Below are 20,931 nucleotides of genomic sequence, written 5' to 3' on the forward strand. Positions count from 1 at the left end.
CAGATCTTTCCAGAGGTCTGCCAGCAACCTCAGAAGTGGAGCTTTATTGAAAACAGCTGGGGAGAAGTTGGCGCCCAGCCTCTCCTCGCTTTTCCATGCCCCAAAGCTGTCTTGCTCTGTGGACCAAGCTCAGCCCCAGGACTGTGCCAAGGGCCCTGGCAGCCTTGGCTGGGATGGATGGCAACACTGCCTAGCTGCAGAATCCAGCTCAGAGACTGAAACCAGTTAAACCTGAGGAAGTATTTGGCCAGGCCTCCCAGTGGGTATTCCTTTCAGTTAACTAATGCGAGGTTCTCATGGCAGGAATGTGGGCACCTACTGGATGCATGGCGGATGGGCTGCCTTGTCCTTTGAAGTCATCTCAGCTGTCCCTCTTGGCACCAGCTTGAGAATGAGGACACTGTTCAAAGTGCAGCATTCATATGTGCCCCTTCTGAAGCCTCGCGCCCCTCTGCTCCCGTCACAATGCAGCTGACTCTGCCACAGCTGAAGCCCATTTGATTTTATTCCAACTAGTCACCAGTTTTGCTGATTTCAGTTGAATTTCCTTAAAGGCAAGTATAGTGTGCCACTCTCAGTCTTTCTTTCTGAAAGGGACATTTAGTCACTGCCAGTCTCCTTTTTTATTTACTTTTTAAAAATGTACTCCTAGTAAGTTTGCATCATTTGAATTTCAGTAAGTTAAGTTCTTAAACTTTTTTTTTTACCAGTAATGAAAGTAAAATATGTTCATTGTTAAAAAACTTTTGAAATATAGGAGTATAGAGAAGGAAACAATCCTACCACCCAGAGATGACAGCTATATTTACACATTTGTAGATTTTCTTTTAATTTCTTTTTGTCTGTTATAACAGGAAGAAAGTACATTATTAAAAGCCATATTATGCATATTAAATAACTATACTTTTATAAGCTGTCTTTTTTACCTAATACTTAATGAATACTTTCTCATATTCTTTAAAATTCTTGAAGAAATTTTAAATAGTTGTATAGAATTTGTTTTATTTATGTACCATAATTATTTTAAAAAGACAGTGTTTTTGATATTGATTTTTTACATAAGTTAAAACAAACTTACGTTCATCATCATGAACATCTTTAATAATTCCTAAAAGAGATATTAGAAATTATTGAATCTTTTGATAGCATTTCCAAATTGTTAAGATAGCCTTGTAAGGTCAGCATTACTATGCTAATTTTATAGGTAAGAAAAATGAAACTCAAATTATTACCATTACTTTAGTAATGTTTAAGAGTTTAACTTTCCCAGACTCTCATGGGTACTACTTATCACTTTATCTATTAAATTAAGTAATTTAAATGAAAGATATCACATTTTATTATACATTTGCTTGATTACTTTTTCAATAGAACATTTTTGTATGTTTGGCTACCTCATGAACTTTTTATTCATGTCCTTTACATTTTTCTTTATGTTTTCATTTTATTTAGTCATATAAACTTTTTATATATTAAGAACTTTCACTTTTGTTTGCCATATATAATTGAATTATACTTAGCTTAGCTTTTAATTTTTATCATAATTTTACTTTTGTACAAAACATTTAAATTTAAGTTGTCACATATCTTTATGTTTCCTGCTTTTGGTGTCATGCTTGGAATCTCTAAGATTATATCCAAATTTTTTCTAGCTTTTTTTTTTCTTTTTGGCAGCTGGCTGGTACAGGGATCAAACCCTGGATCTTAGTGTTATCAGCACCATGTTCGAACCAATTGAACTAACCAGCCAGCCCTCTAGCTTTTTTTTTTTTTTTTTTTTAACATTTTAATCAAAATGGATGTTTCTGTGTATAGTATGAGGAAAGGATCCCAAATATGATTTTTTAAAAAAATTAGCAATACTTAGTAAATAATTCACTCTTTTCCCATTAGTTTGAGACTACCTCTATTGTATACTGAAGTCTTATGTATAGAGTCTATTTTAGGATTTGCTGGACTATTTTAGTAGTCAATATGTATATTCTTGTATTATAGCCAAAGTGGTTTTAATTATTTTAGCTCTTTAACATTTCCATATATAATGGTATAGTCCCACTGATTACTTTTAATCCAAGGACCGGCAATAGTAACTGTGCATGCAGATGAATTATAGGCTGTGACGAGATCCACTGCAGGAAAAACACAGGCTGCAGTGAAAGCACAGCAGTGGGACCTAGCTTGGGAAAACAACAAAGGTGTCTCTGAAAGTGACAGTGAGCTGAGATATGAAGATTGGACAGGGGACACATCAGGCAGCCATATACTCAGTCCAGCCTGAGCACTTAGCAGCCATGCTGGGCCCAGAGAGAACTTCAAAATAGGTGCAATGTCTGGCTCCCCCTCTAGAGTAACTCACAGACTTGTAGTGAGTTGTGCCAAATATACCTGGAATAAACAAAAACATAACCTGTGTTACTGGAATAAGTGCTGTCATCTCAGGTTGACGTGAGCCATTCTGGTTTAAAATATTCTCATTTTTCCAGTAAAGTCATCCAAATATCCTAGGAGTTCCAATATTTTGAAGTTGAAACTTTTATAATACCAACTCCTTCTTGCACCTGGAGGCTATCCATAAATCTCTCATCAGATAATGTGTCCTGATTTTTTACGGAAAATATGGTCTTGTGCTTGCTGTAGGGCAGAAGGAAATATGGAAGGTGATGTAATAGTGGTTAGTTGCCCCAGGTTTTCTGGGACAGGCCTGATTTTAAGCAGTAGTACTGTGATCAGATCAATGTGCACTGGTTTTAAAAATGTGGTCACTTTAGGTAACGGAATAAGTGCTGAAGGTTGGGAGAGGGAGAGAACAGAGGCAGCTGGGATAATTGGGAGACTCTCTGGAGGCAAGTGAGGGGTCCTGGAGGAGCAGGCAGAGGGGAAGGGCACTGCATGACATCTTGGAGTTGCTCCTCGGTGGCTGCATGAGCCACGAACATTTTCTTGGGCACCTATCCTGTTCATTTAGCAATGTATGGTGAGCATGTTTCAAAAGGACAGAATTAGGAGGAGAAATCTCATGCGTGACACACCCTACAGATGAACAGGAACAGAACTACAATTATCCCCTTTTGTAGCGAGGATATAACTGAGACTTGATTGTATTGGCATTTAGTACTGGCTTTAGAATACTTTTTTTCATGGGCCGACCCCGTGGCGCACTCTGGAGAGTGCGGCGCTGGGAGCGCAGCGATGCTCCCGCCACGGTTCGGATCCTATATAGGAATGGCCGGTGTGCTCACTGGCTGAGTACCAGTCACGAAAAAGACAAAAAAAAAAAAAAAGAATACTTTTTTTCAGGCAAATAAATAAATATTAACTACTTAGGGATGGAGCTCTGTCCCCAGTACCCAGTCTCTGGGTATGTTTAGAGAGCTGGGCCCATTGTGGCCAGGGGCGAGGAGCAGCAGTGGCTTGAGCCCCAAATGGTATTAGGGATCTTTACCATAGAGGGGATCTGGGGAGTCATCTATGTCACGGTTCTCCTTGTTCTGTGGGTCTTCCCCTCAAGTGACCTAGTGGGGCAGTCAGGACAGAATTCTGACTCTGCCAACACCTGCATTGATGGCTTGCACATCTACTTTGGTGGCAGACTCTGCTGGGGCAGAAAAACCAGTTCAAAAGAAGCTGAGGGCCAGGCAACATTGGTTTTATTCCACATTTCCTTGTTCAGAAAAAGAAAGGGAAAAACATCAACCTTGGAAGTGAGACCCTGGCTCTGGACCCAGCTGTAAATCTCTTAAGACAGAAGATGGCTTTGGAATAAGCAGTATTCTCATGTGTGTGTCCCACTGCTGGGGGTGAAGGGCTCTGGGACCCCAGGCATGCCTGTTCCATCTGGGCTGCAGATCAGCCTGGCTCCCCTTGGCTTCTGGGACAGGAACCCCTGACATGCTCAGGCTGTGGTGGACACCAGTGTCACGAAGTGGCTACTGTGGCAAGTCTTGCTGAGGGGCAGGGGATTTGATCAGCATTCCCAGAGACTAGGAGCTCTTTTAGAAGCTAAGTGGTGATGGTAGGAGTCAAGCTTTTCTAGGCTGAAGTGGACTCTCTAATGTGCAACAAGTTTACAGATCCTTCCAGTGCCTAATCTAAAGCTGACCCTTTTAACAGCACAAAATAGGAACCAGGCCATCTTCTCAGGAGCTGCAAGGGCTTGCTCCAACAGCCTGCTCCCTGAAGGTACCCCCAGGCATCATTCTTCCTTACTAATAGCTTCTCTCTGTCACTTCCTGACACTCCACATGGGACTAATGCCCACCCATTATTACCTCTTCTCCACTCCTTAGACCTGGAGGCAACTATAGGCAACTTGCTGAATTCAGTACAGGCCTTACTGTGACCCTGGTGCCAGCACATGTATTCACTTTTAGCAGCCAGTTGGGCTGCTTCTTGAGTTCTCTGAGCTGGGTAGTCTGAGCACTTACCGATACTGAGGCCAAGCCCTGCCTTCAGGCTCCTGACCCAGGGCTTTTATCTAACAGTGGCACTTATTTAATCTGTCAGTTCTCTGTGACAGGAAAAGGAGAGCAGATGCCCAAGTTTTTGCAGACTGCTCATTTACCTTCCTGCTTTGATTAGGGATATTCTAGGAGGTGGGGAGAAGGGGTATTTGGGCTGCCAAACTCCCACCATAGAAAACCCTTGAGCTTCTAGCAGTCTGTGAAGTGGGCTGGTTTTGAATCCCCACCACCAGCCAGGGGTTGGTCAGGCCAAATCCTGTTCTACTGACCCTTCCCATGCAGCTGTGGGGAGCGAGGAGGTAGCGTCCTCAAGCAACAGTCACTGTAGTCGCTGGCAGAGGGCTAGGCTACCTCCTCTGGGGACAGAGATGCTCAGAGAATTTCAGCTGGTCCCCAGCCCTCACCCGTCCTCCTGTTTGAGGATCACAGAGTTGAAAAGGGACACTGGCAGGAGGGGAAAAGGAAAGTTTGAGTTTTGTTTTTTTACCAAATAACTGGGCAGCTTTTCCCTCCATTTTTCCAGATGCTTCTTCAGAAAGAGATTTCAGTGGCTTAGACTGGGAAGCCTAAATCTGCTTCAAATGTGTTTTGAACTAGGATTCAAATCCCTTTGGTGTTCCCCTGCCCCCAACACACCACCAACAAATACCCAAAGAACCACCACATGCACAGGCTGGCTCATGATAGGACCTCGTTTGAGGGTTTCTGGTATTTGTTTCTTCTCTCTTTTCTGTGACCCCTGGTACACTGCTCCAAAATTCATAAACAATAGCTTGTAAGAGGGCTGTGCCTTGTGATTCTAAATTGGCAAGAACAATAAATCAGGCAGAAGGGGCTGAGAAGAGCTTCTCTGGTTACACTGGAACTGTTCGTGCACTTGCAGTGCCCTGGAATCCAGCTCAGTTCACCAGTCACCTTCCCAGCACGGGGTCTCTGAGGACTCCTCCATAAGGTGGGCAGAATTTTAGGAGTCATCTCATGTCTAGTGCAAGTTCAAATGTTTTGTTCTTATGTCTCAGTCATCCCTGTCCCACTGCCTCAGCTTCCTTGGAGAGGGAATACTGAGAGGGGGCCTGAAGATTCCTGCTCAGCTCACAGCAGAACCTCCTGGAGCCTCCTTCATGTTCCCGTAGTCCTCTGTGCATGCCTCGTTTACACCATTGACTGCATGTGCTCATCAGACTGTGAGCCACTCCTGGGGAGCCCAGGACCTTTTTCACTTTGTAAAACTCTGTGCCCATTAAGCAATAACTTATTTCCCCTTTCCCCAGCTCCTGGCAACCACCATTTTACTTTCTGTCTCTATGAATTTAACTACTCTAGGTACCACACGTAAGTGGAATCATACAATACTTGTCCTTTTGTGACTGATTTAACTTAGCATAATATCTCCAAGATTCACCCATGTTGTAGCATATGTCAGAATTTTTTTCCTTTTTAAGGCCGAATAATATTCCATTGTATAAGTATACCACATTTTGCTTATCCATTCAAGTGTGAATGGACACTTGAGTTGAACTGTGGGGTCAGATGTTTCTTCCAAAAGTTGATGTGTTGGAAACTTGATCCCCATAGTAGTAGTGGTAAGAGGGCTGGAAACCTAACTATGGCATTTGATAGGTGGGGCCTTTGGGAGGTGATTTGATCATCAGGACTATGTTCTCATGAATGTATTAATACCTTCATGGAATAATGAGTTATCCTAGGTGTGGACTGATAGCTTTATAAGGAGAGCAAGTAAGAAAATTAGTTCTCTTGCTCATGCCATTCTTGCCATGTGATACCCTGAGTTGCTGTAGAGAGTCACCACCCAGAAGAAGGCCCTCACAGAATATGTTTCCTGGACTTTGGACTTGCCAGCCTCCAAAACTGTAAGAAACAAATCTCATTTCTATCTAAATCACCCAGTTTTAGGTATTCTGGTATAAGCGACAGAAACAGACTAATACAGAAAATTGGTACTAGAAGTGGAGTGTTGCTTATGATGAATGCCTGAAAATGTGGAAGTAGTTTTGGAACTGGGTGATGGACAGAGACTGGAAGAATTTGGAAGAGCAGGCTAAAGAAAGCCTAGATTTTGGTGAGGGGGAGGGGGGGCTTAGAAGACAAAGACCAAGGAAAGTTTGGAATGTTTTAGAGACTGGTTAAATGGTGGTGACCAGAATACTGATAGGAATATGGACAGTTAAGGCTATTCTCCCCATGTGATACTCTGTCACCATGGCACCCTGTAGAGAGTTCCCACCCAGAAGAAGGTCCTTACTAGATGTGCCCCTTGGACCATGGACTTCCCAGCCTCCAAAACTGTAAGACATACATTTAATTTCTTTATAAATTACTCAAATTCAGGTATTCTTTTATAAGCAATGGAAACAGACTAAAACAAGTTGCTTTCACAATGTAGCTATTGTGAATAATGTTGTTATGAACATGGGTATACAAATATCTGTTCAGGTTTCTGCTTTAAATTCTTTTCAGTGTATATACAGAAGTGGAGTTGCTAGATTGTATGGCAATTGTATTTTAGTAAAAGGCGAAAGATTTATACGATCTGAAGAGAAACCAGAGTATTGGCAATTGTATTTTAGTTGTATTTTCGAGGAGCCGCCATACTGTTTTTCATAGTAGCTATACCATTTTACATTCCTACCAGTAGTGTACAGGGTTCCAATTTCTCCACATCCTTGCCCACACTTGTCATTTTCTGCTTTTTTAAAAAATAATATCCATCCTTAAAATTAGATTTTCAAGTAAGAAAATGAAAACTAATAAACCTATGAGGACAGAGAGAATGGAGAGAGACCACAGCAGATGAGTGGAAGATAGGAAGTGAATAGGCTAGCTGAGTTGGGTTTCAGTTTTCTACGCTGTGCTGTGACTATGATTAGTGGAGTTGGAGTAGGCAACAATAAAAAGTAAGCCTGTTTGTGCCAGAAAAATCCCAAAAAGGCTGAGCAATTGAGGCATCAAGTACTTTCAAAGCCTTGATGGTGGAGTGAAGCTGAAAACTGGAGGATTGGTTAAAAGTGTGATAAGGAGCAGTTAGGGCTCTAGATCCCCTGCTCCCAAGAAGACTGAAGTTTCTCTGTGAAGAGACTAAAGCCGACCAGTCTCAGCTCCTGGACACAAGATGTAGCTGCAGGCGAGGTGAAGTGTTGTATTCAAAAGGAAGAGGGACTGAGTGAAAGTCGGCATATTGAAATATAAGACACCCCCAGCCCCCACCACCATCTTCTCTTATTCAACGTCCTAAATGTTGGTGGAGAGACTTAACTGCTATGCCCGTCCTCCCAACTGTGCCACCACCAAAGCAGGAAAGACGATTCTTTTTTGTGGAAACCTATAACCTCAAGAGGGAAGATCCATAGATATTGATCGTTGGAGTTTTTCCTTCAATCTTTCTACTGTGAGGTCCAACAAATTGACAGATCCAACCTGTAAACCTGAAACTTTTTTTCCCCCCTCACTTATATATGTACAATGAAAAATCAGTGAAGGATCATCAAATGTTCAAGGGAAGCCTCCGTGATGGAAGAGACATGAAGACCCCAAAAAGGCACCAAGTAGAAACTAAAGACTGCAGAGAACAGAGAACTTCAAGGAAACTTTATCTCACCTCAGAGATAAGATGCTGTATTCATCTAAAGAGAAGAGGAGATAATTCAAAACAACTTTGAAAAACTGAAAAAAGAAGGGGGTTTTTGAAGTTAATAACAACCAAAATAATAAATTCAATAGACTGGTTGGAAGATAAAATTGAATGAATCTCCCAGAGAGAATAAAAAGATTGAGGTAGAAAATAAGTGAGAAACAAAAGTAGAGGGTCAGTTTAATAGGACTAATATCCAGCTCATTGAAGTTCCATAAAGAGAACATAGAAAAAAACAGTAGAGAGAGAATTTTCAAAACACAAAAATTCCTCAAGACTGAAAAACATGCATTGCTAATACTGAAAGTACCTACCAAGGATGCGACATGACACATGAACAAAGACCCACACCAGGTTAAATCTAGACTATCTGGAATGAAGAGAAGATACTAAAAGTTAGAAAGGAAAACACACACAAAAGGTCATAGGCGAAGGGTCAGAGGAGTCATCATGGCATTATAGCTTTCAGCAGCAAAACTGGATACCAGAATTGCCTTCAAATGCCATGAAGCGATACCTTCAAAATTCTGTATTAAATATGTAAAGTCTTATCTATAAGGGCTTGATTACAGAAACTAATAAAGTATTCTGTAAATAATGAAAAAAATTTCTGAAGAAACAAAGACTTCCATGTAGAATTCCATCCCCAGACAAAATGTCACTTGAATATAAAGGTAGAATATTGACACTTTTGGAAATGCCAGGTCTAAATATTTTAACTTTTAATACATTCATTCTTAGGAAACCACTGCAGGACATGTTGTACCAAAATGGTGGCATACACCTAGAAATTTCCAAGAGAATGGTAAAGGAATGTCCCAGGACCACCATGCATCAAGCCTAGAAAGCATTCAGTTTAGGTTGGAGGAGGAGGACGTAATGTTCCAGGAGGGTTATCTCCAAAAGAGAAAAAAATAAAAACAACTAATGAATCATCTGCATTTGACCATTACTGAGAAGATTTATAGCTCTCTTGAAAAGTTGGTGTCCTTAAAAAACTAAGCCAACAAAAAGTAAAACAGACATTAACTCCAGAAAAAATGGAAAGTTTGAGAAATTTAATTGTAATATACTATGTGGCTTGGCAGTGAGCAAAATTAAAAGGTAACAAACACAACACATTGTTTTATGTCTATGCACTATAACAAAAATTGTGACGTAATTATTGGTGGGTACAGGAAGGGTTTATATGGGGGAGATTTTAGAGCTAAAGGCTCATGTTCCACACAGAGAATTTAAGAGATTGTCCTAGTTCATTTGTGCTGCTATTAAAAAAAACAAAAAAAAAAACCAAAAAACACAGACTGAGTAATTTATGAACAATAGAAGTTTACTTCTCACAGTCCTAGAGGCTGGGAAGTTAAAGATTAAGGCATTGGTTGGTGAGGGCCTGGTCTCTCTGTTTCCAAGATGATGCCTTGTTCCTCCATCCTCCAAAGGGGATGAGCACTGTGTCCCTCCATGGAAGAATGCAGAAGGGCAAATCAGAGTGAAGTCCCTCCGTCAAGCCCTTTTATAAGGTCACCTAATCCCATTAATGAGGGAGAGACCTCATGACCCGATTATCTCCTAAGGGCCACACTTCTTAATACTGTTGCATTGGGGATTAAGTTTCAACATGAATTTGGAGGAGACAAAAGCATTCAAATCATAGTAGAGATAATGCCTAAAATTAAAAAGAAGACAGTAGTAGTTGAGTAAGGCTGTTGTTTAGAAGTAATGGAAGAAAATACCCGAAGAAATGGCTAAGAGAGTTGAAAGAGATTGCCTTCAAAGAAGTGGAAATAGGGAATGGAAGGCGCAGAGCAGAGGCCTACTTGTTATTACTCACAGTTCCAGTTTATGTTTAACCATGTACAGGTATTGCTTTGGTAAGAATAAAAATATTTTAAGGAAGATTTTTTTTTTTAAGCCTGATGATTAGTCAGACACTGACATTGCTTAAGGAACATTTGATTCCTTCTCTGACGTGATTTTCTATACAAATAAGGATGGCTTTGGATAGCTGGAGGCATAGGACAGATGTTCTGCCCTAAAGTGACATCTTCACGTGGATGTTCTCTGCCAGTTATGCCAGGTATGTTCTGACAGAGTCACAGTGATGCTCTCCTGGCTATGTTGATGCAGGTGGTATAAAAGATCTTGTTTCCATGGCCACATCTGCTCCACTCCCTCCCTCGCGGCCTGCCACCTGGGAGAGTCCAAGCAGAATGGAAGCTTTGTGTGGTTGACATGCATGTGAAACAGGTGTTGGATCACAGAGGCAGCCTGGAGACCAAAAATCCTGAAACTAAGCCAGGAGGCCAAGTTGGACAAGTTATGTTCTCAGGTTGTTGGGACCTTCGGGTCATTTTTGCCCATCCCCACTTTTAAACAAAAATACCTCATGTTCTCAGAGAGACCACATAGGACAGAACCTTTTCAGTATAGTCTGTGGCCAGTTTCTGTGGCACCTGGGCTCCACTGATTGAGAGGTAATGGTCTCTGTGCTGTTTGGGGAGTAGCCCTCTTGCTCCATCTCTTCTGCCAGTGAAGAATGTCTTTCTCTCTCTCCGGGTCCAACCATGACTGGCTAGACTCTCCAGATTTATTACCCCAGATTTATTCCCAACACTCACCCATGCCCCTTAGAATTCCAGGCCTGCATTAGTCAATGAGGCAGAAATCCAGGGGATGGTCTGTGTCTCAAAGGTGCACATGGTATTATGGGAGTGGAATGACGATGTGGTAAAACTACAGACTGGAAACTAGTGTTAAAATGTGCTTTGTAATGCTACATACAAACAATGATCACTTTTCAAGTTGGGTTTAGCTTTTTAAATCAAAATAATAGGCCAAATTCAACCAGAGCAGAGGTGTTCTCAGTTAAAGTGTTAGATGTTTACCTAATTAAGAGTATGCTGCCTTGACGTTGTCTACTAAGAATGTGCATTGTGTAAGATGAGGCACAGCAAGCCCAGAAGTTCTTAAGTGCTGGTAATTCTGGGCCAAAAGTAGTTCCAGGCTGTTAACAAGCTGAATGGATTCTAGGTACCTTATTATAAAGAATTATCGACTTTGAAGAAGAGAGGGAGGATCTAACCTTTAGAATCTATGAATGTGGTATTGTACATGTACCACCTCATTTGATCATAAACTTTTCCATGGAAGTGGATTCTGGTATCATCTCATTTTACAGTTGTGTACACTGAGGGCCACACAAGTCCAGCAACTTTCTTAAGGTCAGGCTGCTGACCTTGGTGCAGCTCTGTCTGACTCTAGAGGTCATATACCTTCCTGAATTAGTTGGGACTCTTGTTTCCAAGTGACAGAAACCACAGATGTACTGGCTCACATAACTGGGTGGATCCAGAATCCACCACAATTCTGTAGGCAGTCTCTCCATTTTTTCTTCTCTTCACTGTTATATGAGCTCTTATTCCTCCAGATGGCATCCTCCTTTTGGGTGAAGGCAAGAAAATGATGAGGGTAGGAGAGCATGGCTGCAGATAGCTTCAGGCTTACATCTTTCCAGCTTTGGGTCCCTGTGAAAAGAGACAGCTTTGGTCTTCCAACATTCAAAGGTGAAATTGCATGGAAAATCTCTGATTAGCTGGCGGGGATCATATGCTCATTTTTTCAATTTTTTTTGAGACCAAGCATTTTGGCTAGGAAGCAGCTCACTGATTGGAGTCCCCACCAGGCTCACATGTAATGGGTAAAGGGGGAGGGAGCAGTTTCCCCAAAGGACAGGCATGCTGCTTACGCTGGGAAAGGTGGGCAGGAGATCCTGAGCAAATCAAAACCAAGCCAAGCCACAGCATTAATTTGTTAAATTTCTACAGTGCCACATGCCACTTATTCGTATTTTAATATGTCTGAGAGCGTATTTAAACCTGGTAGCAGAAACTGCAGACCTGCCACACAGGAGTGAGCTCTCAGATCTGCCTCACCAGCTGAAGACACAGAGTCTGTGGAGACCCCTGGGGGGAGGGAGTCAAGCCAGAGCCCCAAAGCTTTGTGTAGAGGTTTGCGGTAAGGCTGGGATCCCACAGCCATCTCAGAGGGGCTAGAGTTCAACTAGAAGGACACTTGTGTTTGTATGAAACTGTGAATTTGGAAGAACAAAGAAAGCATCACACCTAAAATTCTGTCTTTGTTGGACTGCTCCAAAGGACTTTAGATGCTTGTATCATTACAAAGGAATCAGAAAGTTTCGTGTGTTGATAAGGTTGATCTAGATAGGAGGAAATAGATCTTTTTTTGAACAATTCAAAGGGCCTGAGATGTAACTCAAAGCTGCTAAGCTATAATCTGCCTTGTGCTCTCAGTGAGAAAAATAGGTCCTGAGACTTGCAGATGTCGGGGTTGGGGGTTCCTATGTCATATGTTCCCCAAAGGTTTCCTCGGGTCATAGGAAAAGAAAGCATGCCATAGGAAGTGAGAGTGGCTGATCACAGAGAGTGACTGTAAGCGTCTTTCCCTGGAGACGCATGTGGCATTTGCTGAGCCAGTTGGAGCAATGGTTCTCTACATTCTGATTTTATTTTTCACGAAAGCTCTTTTGTCTTCACTGTTTCACGAGTTGGACCGGGACCGGAAGCGTCCAGCAGTTTAAGCGTCTCACTAATTGCTGTTTTTAGCTGGTGTGATCTCTTCCTGACCGATTCTGTGGGTTCAGTTAAGGCTTTTGACTGTTGGCAACAGGATTATTCAAAGCCTTAATTAAGTGCCTGCCTGCCTGTGGGCCGAGCGCCAGTTGCTGACACAGACACAGGCCCTGAAGCCTGGTCATGCTCTGCCTGTGGCTCACCCTTCACTCTGCACCCTCATAGTATGCCCATGAGGTAAGTTTTATAGACAGTTTTTGTGGTCTCATTCATTTGGGGTGTTAATGTTTTAATTCTCTTATGAGTGAGCTTATAGTCGGAGATGGGGCTGAGAATTGATTCTTCTTCAACTAGTTCCTCAGAACCATTCGTTTTATTTCCTACTATTTTTCAATTTTTAATCACCGTCCTGTTCTAGTCTTTTATCATAGGAGAATTTATTTATAATAAAAGAAACTGCCTTGTAACAAGAAGTTCAGAGCAATGTGCTATAGGCAGGTAGGCAATTATGAACATGTAGCCAGGAATGTTGTGGAATCAGGCTTTGTCAGCTTTGAGGAGAGGTCCTTCTGAAAGGTTTCCTTAATGTCCCACCCTCTAGGATGCCCCAGCCTTTCCCAGCATTGAGATGATTACTCAGCAATCACATGAGTACTTACTGACGACCCCTCAGGTCTGCTGTTCCCAGCCCTAAAGACTCCTGAGCTCACTGCTCCATCTTCTTTCTGTGTCTTTCCAATCCCTAGCATCCTGCTAGGGAGCCTATTTTCTTCCTGGCCTTAGCCCAATCCTGTTTTCTTTCCTTTGGTTTCCTTCCATCCCTGAAGTAGGCAGAGCCTCAGTTTCTTCTTCCTGCCCTGCCCGACAGTCGGGCCACTGCAGCCCTGCCCCACGCTGTGTGGGCTCGCACTGTGTCTACTGGGTCAGGCCCTGCCAGGAATAAAGATGCAGCAGATCAGTGAAAGCAGCAAAACCACCCCTTTTCTGCTACTCAGCAAGCTCAGAGAAGGCAGGTGTGGTGCTTTGCGTCTTGGAGGGGCTGTGGGGACAGAGAACCTGCCACTGCTTTGGGCTCAGGCTGTGATAGCCTGTCCATAACTGGGAATGGGTTGGAAGCCCTTGACACATGTTGGAGAAAAACCAGAAGGCTTAGTGCCCTTAAGAATGTTTCACTTTTAGCTGTTAAGTTAATCTCAAGACAGTACCAAGTTCTGAAAAATGCCTCTCAGGGGAGATGGGTAGGTGTATTGCTGTAACCCAGCAGCTGCTTGCTTGCAGTCTGGCTCTCTCCTTATCCATCAACACACAGACTGAGCCCCCATTCCTGTTAAAGGCCTTCTGAAGCCATAAAGGTTTCTGAGGACATTTTATGGAACTGGAGCACAGTTTTACTATTTAAAATTATTACAGGGATTATGGTTACTATATCTTTATTTTTATGACAAGTTGTTGGTTATGCCCTTGATTTATGTGATACTGGGCTTTTGTTCAAGAACACAACCTCCAATTAAATGTGGTTATTGTGGTAAAAATATGATTCTCCTTAGATGACCCTCTTTGGGGCTGTTTCCAAAAACTCATTACGGTGTAAACTCAATGCTGCCTGTTCATGTTCATGAGCATTTCTCCTTGTGGCTACTTGGTTTTCCCATACGGAGGGTTAGAGGGTTAAGGCTATGGGTTGGGCCAGAGGAGAATGGAGGGGAGAGGAAAGAATCTTCTCCAAGAATCTAAGTGGGTCACCATTGAAAACGATAATACTTCAGAGAGGAAGGAATCTTAAATATCAGGAGCAATTTTCTTTTTAATAAGAAGAAGGAATTACAACCCAAAGAACCCAGGAAGCGAGGCCAGGCCCAGGGTTCTCAGGCCCAGCGCTCATGTTATCCTCCGTATCACACTGACTCTCCCAGGGGTGTCTTGGGCTCTCACAGCGCCAATCCTGTCCTATTGTAATCCGAGGGAACAGCCCAAGACTTGCTTATAAAGTCCCCATATCTTTTGTGAACCATTTGACATTTTCCAAAAGTAGGGAGCAGATGTTGTTTTAACCTATAAGAGTTTTAGGATCTATTAGACACTTGTCAGTGCTTTGGGTTCTACAGAACTTGTCTCACCAAAAACATGAATTTACGATGAGGCATGGAAACAGCCATTCATCTTGGAGACCAAAGTCATAGCCTCAAATCTGCCACTTAATCTGCCAAGTGAGATCACTGGCATCCCGCCATTGACTTGTCCAGGCTTCTTTTCTCTTCACTATGGGCTTATTAATGCAACTGGCTTTGCATGCTGTCATGGACACTGTTGGTGCCCACCCAGATCCCCTTCATCAGGTCCATTCCCAGCTACTGTTAGTGTTGGCGAGAGTTCACATATAGAGTTCCCTGAAGCCCTGGCTCTGGTTCTACTCTTGGATAGCCCTACCGAAGACACCTCCCTCAGTGCTGCAAGAGTCAAATAAGATTCTATTCATGGAGGCCCTCTGAAAACTAAAGTCTCAATGGGTTTTTACTGTGCTCTTGATGAAGATCCTGGCTACAAAATCCCAGCCGTGGCTTCTTAACTGAAGGCCAATGATGATGGCAGGTAAGGCACTGGGGGAGGGCAGGGCTGTTGTCAGGCACCCCAAAGGTGTGAACCAAGGCAGCTCTTCCTTGCCCACCCAGGAGCCCAGGATAGTGGGCAGACAGTAAAAATGGTCTGACTTGAAGCTGGTAATTTTTAGGTAGTGCTAGGTAGTGATGGAACAAATTTTTCCTCTATTGGGAGGACAAGTATTGAAGTTGGAAGTCATTCAGACCTTGAAACTGAGCAAGGTCGCAGAAATTCCTGCCTTTGCTTCAGATCCAAAATGCTGTAAAATCATTAATAAACTGTAACTTTCCTAAGTGATGCCAATTTCCATGTATTTAAAAATCCCTGGATATTTATTTTAACAGGGCATTTCAGAGGTAAGTTTGGGGTACCTGTAGAAAATGAGGGGAAAAGAGAAAGAGACAGAGGATTGTGTCCCTGAGGTCTGGAACACTTGGAATGTCCCCAGTTAATCATTGATGCCTCAGGGCCTGACAGGCCACCAAAGCAGGCCCTGCTGCAGGGGGCAGCGTGCTGGCTGATGGAATGCTAGGATGCCTTTGGTGCAGTTAATGATTTATCTCGTCTCATTTGCAGTGCTGGCACTCCCTTTCTCTGAAGCTGGCCAGAGGCTGGGTGATCACCTTCTGGAGGGTACACCAGCCTACCTGGTTCAGGAGAAGATAATGATGATTTGCAAATTCACTATATGACCAGATTCCCAAGGCGCTTCCTCCTGTTAGTTGTTTTCTAAAAATGAGAAGAATGCTCTAACAGGGTAATTGTCATCTGATGTTCCTTTGCATGAACATTTGTGCCGGGATAGGGCCAAAAGATGACATGATTTTATATGGTGCATGATGTGTCACCTTCAAGCATGCATGATGTTTATTTGTATAGCTCTTTTATTTCCATTGCTAGATTTCAGTACCTTGAGGGCCTCAATGAATTAATGAATGTGCTGTACATTCATTATACAGACACACGAATATAAAAGGAACACTTTTTTATTTAAATTTTTTTTTCTATTTTACAAAGGCTAGGTGTGTTATTTGCAGAAATATCAGAAATTAAAAGGAAAAGAGGAAAGACCCACAATCTTCCCCACCCAGAGACAACCACTGTTAACACTTTGTTTCATATTATTATAGCTGGGAGACCTTATATGTCCAGATGGATGTGGTCTCCTTCAACACTGTCAACCTAAGGTATGATACATTTACTTTGGTGAGACTACAATGGCTTCGAGCATTGATGACATGCTTTCAGGGAATTGACTTGAGAATCTAAGCATTTCTTCACAGGTGCTCACTCTCTGTCAGGAGTGTAGTTTGGATATTGATAGGAAAGGGACTTATTGTTTCCAGAAATTGTAAATAAGATGAGTAATATCGATTCAGAGTTTTGTTTTGTTTTTGTTTCTTTTTCATTGGAGTCTGACTACAAATTAGTGGGGATAAAGAGGCAGGTCTTGTGACATTCATAAGCAGGCACCGAAGAGGTGATTATACAGAATAGCCAAAGAGGGATTTTCACTTTGGGGATTTTCACTGTGATACAAGGTTTCCTTCTTTAGGAGGAAACCTGTATCTTGGCTACTGAGAATTGGGTCTAAGGATGGGTTAGAGACTGAATACCTGGGGGAAGGGAACTGAGCACAGTCCAAAGACAACCACTGATGCTTTTAACATCATTCTTCCCTCCCTTCCTGTGCTCAGGGAAGTGACTGGATTTGGATGCCCAGGCATGTGTGCACCTGCTACCCCACATGCTGATATAGCATCGTTCTCTGACCTTGGAGGGAGTGTGAGGAGGATTATTGCTAGAGGTCATCGAAGGCTTTCTTTGTTAACACAATTTGGGAATCATCCAGCACATTTTGGTTTTGCTTCATCCTATCCATTCTCTCTTATCTTGGAGTAGATACATGGGTAAAAACTATCACTACTTCTGTTTTGTAATGTAAACACCTTCCTTCTCAGGAGTCTTCTATGATATCTTCCCTGCATTTTCCAGTGCTAAAATCCCCAATTCTGGGACCTTGGCTGTGTATTGGTGAGCCAGTTTGAGCCCTATTTTTCTGAAGATGAGTTCGTTTTCTAAAGAACTGTTGAATTTTAGGTGTCTGTGAGCCCTTTGGTAACTTTCTTTCTCTGAAACTCAAAGTGAATTCTTTTCTTGGAATTTGTGTCTGAATTTTCTCTTCTTCTGGGAGCTGTCTTCTCTCTAAACGAGTTGCTATGATGCTCAGATAAGTCAAGTACTTAGAAAAGTGCTGAACACTTAGCACTCAACAAATGACAGGTCTAGAGCAAGGCCGCCCCATAGGAATGCCACGAGAGGCACATTATATGTAGCTTTTCTAGTAGCCATGTTAAGCAAGTTGAAACAGGTGAAATAATCTTGATAATTTATTTAACCCAACATAAAAAATACTAATTTTTCAATATGTAATCAATATTTTCAAATTGAAGTATTTTATGGTCTTTCTTTATACTGTCTTCAAAACCCCATGTGCAATGTACACTTACAGTGCATCTCAGTCTCACCAGCCTCATTTCAAGTGCTCCATCACTGCGTGTGGCTAAGGCAACCATATCGGCAGTGCAGGTCCAGAACCTACTGCTTAAGACGAGTTCCAGGGACCAACAGTCTCTGTGAGCTTGTCCTAACTGCAGAATCTCAGGCCCCAAACCCAGACCTACAGAAGCAGAATATGCATTTTAACAAAATCCTCAAGAAGAAAAACTTTGAGTGGGGTGAGTGGACGGAGAGTCATGGGGTTGGGGTAGTCAGAAAAGGGTTCTCCCAGGAGGGAACATTTGAGCAGAGACCTGAAGGACACAAGGGGCCACATCAGGTGAAGGGCTGTGGGAAGAGCGCTTCCTTTAGACAGGGAACAGCATGGGCGAAGGCCCTGAGGCCCCCCTGCCAAGTGATTCATTCACACATTAGGGTGAGAAGCACTGGCCAAGAATCCCCATGCTCAGTCCCCACCCCGTGGGATTCTGACTACTTTGTCTGAGGTGGCACCTGGGCACTAGTATTTTTTTAAAGCCTCCCTGGTGATTTTAATATGCAACTAAGCTCAAGAGTCACTTGTGTAGTGGGCTCTGGGGCCAGGATGCCTGACTCTGCCACTTGCCACCCTTGAGGCCTTGGGAAATTACCAGAACTCTCCTCACTTCAATTTCCTCATCTATAAAATGGGGACAAAAATAATATCTACTTCAAGGGTTGTCATGAGGATTAAATGAGTTAACACATGTAAAGCAATCAGAACAATTCCTGGCACAGAGTGAATACTCATGAAACATAAGCTCTTACCTTTCTGCTTTCTCTTGAAGGTCCGGGGTTACCCAGAGCCCCAGGTGACGTGGCACAGAAACGGGCAATCCATCACCAGTGGGGGCCGCTTCCTGCTGCATTGTGGTGTCCGGGGGACTTTCAGCCTCGTCATTCATGCTGTTCATGAGGAGGACAAGGGAAAGTATACCTGTGAAGCCATCAATGGTAGTGGTGCCCGCCAGGTGACAGTGGAGTTGACGGTAGAAGGTGAGTCCCAGGAGGTGGGAGCCCTGGTGAGAGCTGAGCGGTCAGTTCCCCCAAGGCCTGCAGCTCCTGCTTCAGCCCTGTCTTGGGAGATGGAGGAGCCTACAAGAGAAAGCACCCCTTACCCCTCGACTCAGGACCTTCTAGTCTAATGGGAGAGATGTGGTCCTGCGAACAAGGGAGGCATCCCAGGAAATGTTTGTCAAACTAGGTATCACCTTGCTTTCCCATTCCTTCCCCTTGCATGAGACTAAAACCACACTCCATGTAGTAGCCTTGCAAAGCCCTGCCTGATCTAACCTCTGCCTGGCTCTCCAGACCCATCTCCTACCACTCTCCACCTTCTCACCCCACTGTGGTCATGAAGCCTTCTTGCTCTCTGTTGAGCAAGGCCTCAGGACCTTTGCCATTCTGCTTCCTGTCTAAAGGAAGAGCTCTTCCCACAGCCGTTCACCCAGTGTGGCCCCTCACATCCTTCAGGTCTCTGCTCAAAGGTCCCCTTCTTAGAGAACCCCCTTTTTTTTTCCTGACTGGTAAGGGGATGGCAACCCTCAGCACAGTGCTGTCTGCACCACACTCAGCCAGTGAGCTAACCGACCATCCCTATATAGGATCTGAAACCACGGCCTCGGTGCTTCCAGCACCGCACTCTCCTGAGTGAGCCACGGGGCCGGCCCATAAGGAACCCTTTTTTGCCTACCCCAATCCCATGACTCTCCATCCTCTCACCCACCTAAAGTTTTCCTTCTAGGGCTTATCACTATCTCACGTTATATTATCAACTCCATCCCCCACCACCATGGAAGCTCTTGGAGCAGACTTAATCCTGTTCACTGCTGTATCTCCAGCATCTAGAAAACTTCCTGGCATGTCATAGATACTGAAATATTTGGGGGAATGAATGAGCAACATTTATCATCATTAGCACCATTATGAAGTAATACATGCCCACTATAAAAAAAAAAAAAACACTCAAAAAAATGTACACACCAGTGTGTTAACACTGATTAGTTACTTTGTCTTTTTTTCCTCCTCTTTACTTAAAGAAATTCTGTTAACTTTAAAACTTCCTAAACATTTGACCACGAGTAAACTGTTTTTTGCTGCTAGTGTACACTCCTGGAATGCTGAAGCTGCTCTACTGTGAGCATTTCCAGTTCAGGCTGATGCTTAAAGGCCTGATGTCTGAAAAGACATGGGAGTCTGTCAGCCCCTTAGAAGTAAGGGGCGTTGACCCTTCCAGGCCTTTCTAAGCACATATAAACCAGAGGATCAGACTCACTTTCTCCTGTTTCAGAAGACTATCCTCCCAACCTGATTTTCAGGCAATGATGTGTGAGAGGGCTGTGGATGGAGGGTTAAGGTAATCAGGGAAGGTTCCAGAAAGGGTGAGATGCACCTGGACCAATGGCCAATCTTTGTTCTGTTTTCTTTGTGTTTCACCACACCATGGAAGGGCAGACAGGCTATTTCACAGAGCAGAGTGTGCATAGTTTGGACGCGTTCCTTAAATTCTTTACTGAGTGACTCATTCATTTAATGACCTTCAAGTGTCTGTGGCTGGAGCATTCCAGATGGAAAATGGCCCCTGGTCAGAGTCTCGGGATGGACCTCACCTCTGCCACTCTGGTGCTGTCCCCTACATTACCCACTTTTCAATGCCCAAACTTTGAGTTGAGGCCTACAAATAAAAATTACCCCATCCCCTTTTCTGATTTCCTGTTTGGAGCTGTGGAAATGGAAAGAGCTCTGAGCTATGAGTCAGGGTCCGAAGTCCAGGCCCCAACTTTTCCCAATCAGATATGTGACTTTAAACCTCTGGACCTCTGTTTTTGCAGAATAAAGGGTTTGAATTCAGTGGTCTCTACAGCCTGGGCTAGCCCTTATTTTCTTTGATTCGTGTTAAGGGAGGATTGGAGTGAGTGAGGAATACAGAGGAGGTATATAAAACCTAGCTAATATGAACACCTTTCTTTAAATTCCCATTGTTCAGGAAGTTAGATCTGATGTCTCAATCAAGCAGGAAAGTTTTTAGTAGGTCATGGTGCTCAGGGCAGGGGAAAGGAAATAAGGCAGGAGAGCCATAGAGGAATGAGAGAAGGCT

The 20,931-nt window shown here is 43.2% G+C and overlaps 1 protein-coding gene across 7 annotated transcripts in view; it reads left to right on the forward strand.

The window, feature by feature from the left end:
* The window catches only part of MYLK (myosin light chain kinase), a 179,610-nt gene that overhangs the window by 18,602 nt on the left and 140,077 nt on the right, over positions 1 to 20,931 (forward strand). For all 7 annotated transcript variants that reach the window (XM_063075060.1, XM_063075031.1, XM_063075041.1 and 4 more), the window contains exon 2: positions 18,623 to 18,830. In XM_063075060.1, the coding sequence (XP_062931130.1) occupies positions 18,623 to 18,830 (208 nt within the window). The remainder of the gene's footprint in view (positions 1 to 18,622; positions 18,831 to 20,931) is intronic.

Source organism: Cynocephalus volans, chromosome 1, assembly GCF_027409185.1.
Source record: "Cynocephalus volans isolate mCynVol1 chromosome 1, mCynVol1.pri, whole genome shotgun sequence".
Classification (NCBI taxonomy): domain Eukaryota; kingdom Metazoa; phylum Chordata; class Mammalia; order Dermoptera; family Cynocephalidae; genus Cynocephalus; species Cynocephalus volans.